This window comes from Nesoenas mayeri (genome assembly GCF_963082525.1).
Source record: "Nesoenas mayeri genome assembly, chromosome: 4".
NCBI lineage: Eukaryota > Metazoa > Chordata > Aves > Columbiformes > Columbidae > Nesoenas > Nesoenas mayeri.
In genome coordinates this window covers 61,877,468-61,884,919 of record NC_137540.1, presented here as the reverse complement: position 1 = coordinate 61,884,919, position 7,452 = coordinate 61,877,468, and the positions used below count along the sequence as shown (strand labels likewise).

General features: G+C 41.5%; 1 protein-coding gene across 1 annotated transcript; it reads left to right on the top strand.

Moving 5' to 3' along the window:
* Positions 1 to 5,616: 5,616 nt before the first annotated feature.
* On the top strand, positions 5,617 to 7,189 carry C1QTNF7 (C1q and TNF related 7; the record flags this gene model as incomplete). Its single annotated transcript, XM_080343680.1, has 2 exons — positions 5,617 to 5,854; positions 6,558 to 7,189. 2 exons carry the CDS (start codon positions 5,617 to 5,619, stop codon positions 7,187 to 7,189), a joined length of 870 nt encoding a protein of 289 aa, XP_080199806.1.
* Between the last annotated feature and the right edge of the window lie 263 nt (positions 7,190 to 7,452).

The following is a 7,452-nucleotide window of genomic DNA, read 5'->3' as shown; positions in this document are numbered from 1 at the left end:
CTACTCCTTTGATATTTTGAATATCAAACACATTGAACTTCTGGTCCTTATTATAAGTGCTCTATTTTTCATGAAGGCTTGAGATGTGGTTCAAGAATCTGACTGCATTCAACAGAGTTGTGAAGGAGACTGTTCAAACATGGGTGAATACAAACTTAATCGAGTGAGATCGTTAAATGTCAGCATTGCTAACAAGACCTTTAAGGATTGTTTTCTCAGAAATATTTAGTTAATGTTTCTTCCTGCTGCCTGATTGATCCCTTTGGGCACCAGCAGCCATTCTGGGACAGGGAATCAAAAGTTCAGACTGCTCAAAAAGTGTCAGGTCACTCTGCCCTTCTTACACAAGGGAAATAAAGACAATGCAAAGCCATGCAAAGATTGTTGGATTGTGTAGCTAACCCAAGGAGTGTGGTGGTGGCCAGCTGTGGTCTTAATTCCTTAGAGTAAGGCAGGGTCTTGAGCTCTGGATGCCCAGCATACACCCCATAACACAAAACAAGCTGGGAGATGCATAGATCTGTGCCCAAGTGAAGGTGAATGATCAACAAAACATACCTGGGAAAAAATCTATAATTAAGACTTGCATTTAAACTGCATAAAAATTGTATAGTGCAAAGAAACTGCAGAACACGGTGTGCTAATCTGCAAGCCACTCTTTCTGGGGCTTTATAGAAAGGTCAGTGGTGGTGGCAAATTGAATGGCAGGTTTGGACCCTTCAGGCGGGTGGACACAACTGATTTTTGTGGATCATGTTTTTGAGGGAAAAGACAGGCATAGCTAGCAAGATTTCAAGCTAATTGTTGAGGGTGTTTCTCTCTGCTTCTCATCATGACTTATAATCTCCTTCTCCACCTTGTTTCTCCTACCACAGCTCTCCTCGATGGAAGAGCTGGGAAAGGTCTGTACATCCCACAGTAGGGATGCAAGCTAGCAATGTGAGGCAGTATTGGCCTTGGCTGTTGGAGAGCCAGAGGTTGTATAGGCTATCTTGTTCTGCACCACTAAGCTGTTACCGGTATGGCAAACAGGAAAGGCCCACAAACATAATGACTTCACATCTATATTTTTTTGCACATGGAAGCTGAAATACGTCTTCTTCTCCTCCTCAAATAGCTGTGCATACATATTGGAAGTGAATTCAAAGCTAGCAAGGAAAGATAAAAGTAGGAACACAGCCAGGATAACTTGTGACTAATAATTATTGGCTTTAGACACAGTTTTTATTTACAACAGATTTATGGGAAGTCAAGGATTGCTTCAAAACAATGCCCATTAGTGAATTTTAGAGTTAAGAACTGTATAGCTAGACAAGAGAGGAAGATTAGCTCATACACCAGGAAGTCTCAAAACTGGGAATTTGGTACAATCCCTTAATTCCTAACCTTAAAGAAAAAGCTAATTACATCATCTGAGTATATTGTTAATGAAGTGATATTTCCTAACTGCTTCATCTTAAAGACCCTCTGCCTAACACCTAGCTTCAATGAGAATATAATGTACAGAGTATCTTCTCAAGGTAGATCACAGAATCATAGAATGGTTTGGTTTAGAAGGGACTTTCAAAGCTCATCCAGTCCAACCCTGCTGCCATGAGCAGGGACATCTTCAACTAGATCAGGTTGCTCAGAGCCTCATCCAGCCTGGCTTTGAATGTCTCCAGGGATTGGGCATCTACCACCTATATTGGTAACTTATTCCAATGTTTCACCACCATCATCACAAAAAATGTCTTCGTTATATCTAATCTGAATCTTCCTTCTTTTAGTTTAAAACCATTACCCCTTGTCCTGTCAAAACAGGCCCTGCTAAAAAGTCTGTCCCCATCTTTCTTACAGGCCCCCTTTAAGTACTGAAAGGCTGCAATAAGGTCTCCCTGGAGCCTCCTCTCCTCTCCTCTCCTCTCCTCTCCTCTCCTCTCCTCTCCTCTCCTCTCCTCTCCTCTCCTCTCCTCTCCTCTCCTCTCCTCTCCTCTCCTCTCCTCTCCTCTCCTCTCCTCTCCTCTCCTCCTCTCTCCTCCTCTCTCCTCCTCTCTCCTCCTCTCTCCTCCTCTCTCCTCCTCTCTCCTCCTCTCTCCTCCTCTCTCCTCCTCTCTCCTCTCCCTCTCCTCCTCTCTCCCCTCTCCCCTCCTCCCCTCTCCCCTCCTCTCCCCTCCTCTCCCCTCCTCACCCCTCCTCTTTTCCAGGCTGAACAACCCCAACTCTCTCAGTCTGTCCTCATAGTAGAGGTGATCCATCCGCCTCCTCCGGATCCTCTCCAGTCCATGTCTCTCTTGTGCTGAGGGTTCCAGAGCTGGATAGGGTCACCAGAGCAGAGTAGAGGGGCAGAATCAACTTCCTCAACCTGCTGGCCATGCTACTTTTGATGCTGCTATTGATTCTTTACATCTGTCACCCTAACTGCAGCAAGGTATTAGGTCCAGAATAGCCTTTTTAGTATTTTTCCAATATCAAATGAATCAGATGGTCTTTTGGGTTTGTGCACAAGGGCAGTGATTATGCTGCTTGTGCAATATGAAAAGTGATGGAACAAATGGATCTGCCACTCTCACTTAGAAAAGCTGTTTCAGAAATCATTGCATATTAGAACTGATCAGCCTGTCCATTGTCTTTCAGTGAATGACTTGGCATGCACTCTTGCTCTACCTAGTGGATTTGGACCCTATTGAAATTCCATTTACTAAACTTGCAATAACATTATTCTAATCCTGTGTTCATATTCTCATTATTATTTTGGCGATGGTTTTGAAGAAGATTATTGTTATTGTTGTGAACAAGAATATCATGTGCTTGTTCTGGCTTTCAGTATTTGGAAAAAAGAATTAACTCCTCAAATGTTGATTTTCACCGAAGAAAAATTATTTGGCTTATATAAATGACATTGTTTCCTAGCCCAGTTTATGGACAAAAGTTTGTATCTTTAAAAAGGACAAACAGAAGCCAGGATGAAAGTGTTATTTATGACTCACTTTCTGCCTAACAGTTAACTCTCTGTGATCAAGTATTTTACTGCTGGAAGAAATGCAAGAGTCTGGAGTCAAAGGGCAAGAGAAGTCCTGATTCTGTGGCCTACAGTATGGTTTCCCAAGTTTCACTGTTGGAAGCAGCCTTCTGTGTTCCCCCCAGGTCTAAATTCAGGACTGTAAACATCATCACCTGAATATTATCACAATTTCCTCCCAGTCCCAGCTCTGTTCGTCTTCCTGCAGTCTCATCATTCTGTTTCATAACCACATCATTCCTTAAGACCCCCAACCCATAGCTGAAGACTCCACATATTCCCCCCCATGCCTTCTCCTTGTCAAATTGTTTCCACAATGCCCCAGCCATCTAAGGCAGATCGCTATCTCAACAACCCTGTTTTCCTCACCTTCCCAAAACTTTTTTCCCATGGCCTTAGCAGAAACACACATCTCGGACTAATTAATTTCCTGTAAGCACATGAGAAGAACAGCAGGGGAGGTCTGGGAGCTGAAGGTGGCTTCATGCATCACTAAGTTACTGGCCAGCCAGTGACAGCAGCAGCTGTGTGAAGGCTCTTACTCTGATTTGTACAAGATTCTGGACACAGGCAAAACCAGCAGTTGTTGAGATTGTTTTTCCTTGGCTTATGTGCAACACAGTGTGGGAACATCTAGCCTACTGATTCAGACTTTCATCTGGCAAAGGGCAGTTTTTGTTCCAGTCCTTGATCCTTAGGTCGTGTCTGCTTCTTATCCATCAGCTTTGTGTAAAATGCATACACAGGCATGAACTCCCTCCAAGCTGCTCCCTCCTGGCCAATGGTTAAAGCTGTTCTTCTGCAAAGAGCTTTGTTGTCCTCGATTTAAGTCCTGTGAAAATCCACGAGCTTTATTTGGGTACACTCAGGAGTATATCAGAGCAAACATCGCTGTGAGGTTCATGCTTGCAGCTAACTACTACCTTGGAGTTATCATTTGCTGCTCTGCTGTAATGTTAAGCATTCATATGTTAATCCACTCTTGGAGGCTGTTGTGCCTGCAGTGTAAGGCTTTATAAAATGACAGCAAAATTAATAGTTTGGTTTCTGCCAATTTGATACAAGATGCTTAATTTGAAAAGCAGAATATACATCACTGAAGAGAATTTTGGAGCATTGCTTCTAACCACAATATTTTCATGCTTTTTTTCCCTGCATTGCCATTGATATCAATAGAGTTTCTAATTTTCTATTCTGTAAAACAGAAAAGGTTCTTCATAAAGACTGTAAGTGTATGTGTACATACTAATCTTTTTCCTTCATGAATAGATTTGACCTGCCATATACCAGTTGAAATATCATGCACTACAAATAATCGTAACAGTTTGAGTTTTTAAATCAATCAGTAAATGTGAATCTGTTTCACAGAGAAAAGGATGAAAACAATGATTTCTGGATTAATTCACTTGGCAACTTCTTTAACTCTGAGTTTGAGAATGTATCTAAGTTTCACTGTAAAAAAAGGTATTTCACACAGACATTTTTATTAATCCCCCACTCCATTTCTCCTTTTTCTCCCCACAGAAACCAGTGGACTCTGATTTCCTCAAGTGCTGTAAATCAGCTCTGAAGGAATGGACAACTCCAACAAAAAACCCCACACAAGTCTTCTGAGAAGCCATCACGGGAACTAGAAAAAACAACCTGTAATATCTCACCTGACCCATGACTGACTCCGTTCATGCAACACTAAATTAAGACAACTTTGTGCATCAGGTACTGCAACTCCTCAGCATGTTTGTACAGTGCTTTTTCTTTAGACTCCCAGTATATAGTGGAATAGAGAAATCCAATTTGCATTCATTCAATTGTTTGTGAAAACATCCAAATACTGTATATAAAGCTTTAAACAATTTCCTTGCACGACATTACCACACAGTTCATTTCAAATGACAGTCCAAGCCACGCTTAAAAAAGCCAACTGTTAGCAGCCTATTCACACTCTACCTGTTCCCTGCAGGGGGGCTGCCTGGATTCAACCTGACTGATTAGGGTGAAGTGCTTATCAGGGTTTCCAACCAGGCACTGAAGCTGTAGCTGTTTTACTGGTATCATTTCTGCAGACTCAGCAAGTTTATGATGCTGTCATTCAGGCTGGAGATTCATCTGCAACCATAAGGGCAAATTTCAAAATAAAATGAAGGAGTAAGTTTTGTCCTCACTAGAAGAGACTGCTCCTACGGGCAGATGCTCCTAGCACAGACATAACTCCCTCCAGCAAGAGGGTTTTTCTTCTTAAAGCTTACACGGTCCCAGAGACAAAATAAACTAGGCAAGCAAAGCACTTTGTATTGAAAATTCCAGATTCTTTTTTAATGTGTCAAAATTTGGTCAAAAAAAGCTGGTATTCACCAGTTAAACTATGTCAGCTTATAGGCTACTTGAAAGATATATGGTAACATATAGTGATCAGAAAAAGTTCCAACCTGACAGACTTTCCTCCTTGCCTCCTACATTGATTTCAGTAATGCAGAATCTCATGTTGATCTCTGCACCTGTACCTGTGCATAATGCACCACAGTCACACTTACTAATGCATTCAGAGCCATCTGCATGTGATTAGAGTGCCATAATATGCATAGTCTTATTTGTATGCATTTTTTCCAGATCCAAGGATGTTTGTGTTGCTTTACATTACAAGTTTTGCCATCTACACAAGCGAACAACCTCTTCAAAGCCAGTTCAAAGGAGAAAATTACTACACTAGATATATCTGTAGCATCCCCGGTTTGCCAGGCCCTGCAGGTCCCCCCGGAGCCAGGGGAACCCCGGGACCACACGGACGCATTGGTCTTCCAGGAAGAGATGGTAGAGATGGCAGGAAAGGAGAAAAAGGTGAAAAAGGGAGTGCAGGTATTGAATATTTGTGTAATCTAACACATTAGTACAACAAAGTAAGAACTTTCCTTGTCACTTATACATATATGATGAATGTGTGTACATGTCTGTGTGGGTTTAAGTGTGATGCATGTATATACAGTGAAAGAAAAATGCAGATATTTTAGGCATGTCTAATATGCATATACTGAAATCTGTGTAAATAAATGTAAATGCATAGCCTTCCTGCGCATAGATGCTAAGAAAAAGGTTTTGAAATATGAAGCATATGTGGTATAAAATAAATAGTCGTATTTATGCCATTACCCAGAAATAAAAGATTAGCAGATATTGAGGTAGACACTAAAAATGCTCAAATAGTAGGAGATATTTAGTGCGCATGTATCATTATATAGGTAGCCATGCTGAAGTCCTTCCCATGAGCAGTGCCCATAGTTCAGTCCACAAGATTGCATATAAAATTCTTCAATGTCTAATCAAAGCATATGAAGAAAAGTAGGAATATAGAACAAAAAGAAGCCTGGGCTGTGGAGCCCAGTCCTCTGTTCCAACCTCCCACTCCTTTCACAAACTTATTAGAAGATTTCAAAAGTAATTTTTGAGTATTTTGAAATTCTGATTGTGTTTTTCTTGTTTGTTCAGGCACACACATTAGCCCACACAATCATTTACTGAGATGATATGTGCAACAATTAACTAACTTAAAATGTCTTTGAAGGTTTAAGAGGAAAGACTGGGCCATTAGGACCAGCTGGAGAGAAAGGAGACCAAGGTCAGTCTGGTAAAAAAGGACCTGGAGGATTGACTGGTGCCAAAGGTGAAGTAGGTCCAGCTGGACCACCTGGACCTAAGGGAGATAAAGGAGACCGAGGAGAGCGAGGTGCACCAGGGGTCTGTAAGTGTGGAAAGATAGTGCTGAAATCTGCCTTTTCTGTTGGCATCACTACCAGCTACCCTGAGGAAAGATTACCAATTGTATTCAATAAAGTCCTCTTCAATGAGGGAGAGCATTACAACCCTTCCACAGGGAAGTTTATCTGTGCCATCCCAGGGATTTATTACTTTTCTTATGATATCACCTTAGCAAACAAGCATCTTGCGATTGGGCTGGTTCACAATGGGAAGTACCGGATAAAGACATTTGACGCGAACACCGGCAACCACGACGTAGCTTCTGGATCCACAGTGATCTACCTTCAGCCAGAAGATGAAGTATGGCTTGAGATCTTCTACACTGACCAAAACGGTCTCTTTTCTGATCCAACGTGGGCAGACAGTTTGTTTTCTGGATTTCTCTTGTATGTTGATACAGATTACCTTGACGCTTTATCAGATGAAGATGAGCTCTGAAGCAGATGATGTCAAATGACATTCAAACTGGACACCGCAGCACAGGGTTTTATCCAGCTGTCTGAGGGACATTAAAAAAAATAATAATCTGAGACTTATTTTTGCTTTGATAGAAACCAAGTCTGAGATCATAAGGATCTTTCTAGAATTTAAGCTGGATTTTTTACCAGACAGCAGGGATATCAAAAGGAACTGTAATTAACAAAGGACTGCTTCACTCCAGGACTGACTCCTCCTGAAAGTTACGTTTGTAATACTATTTA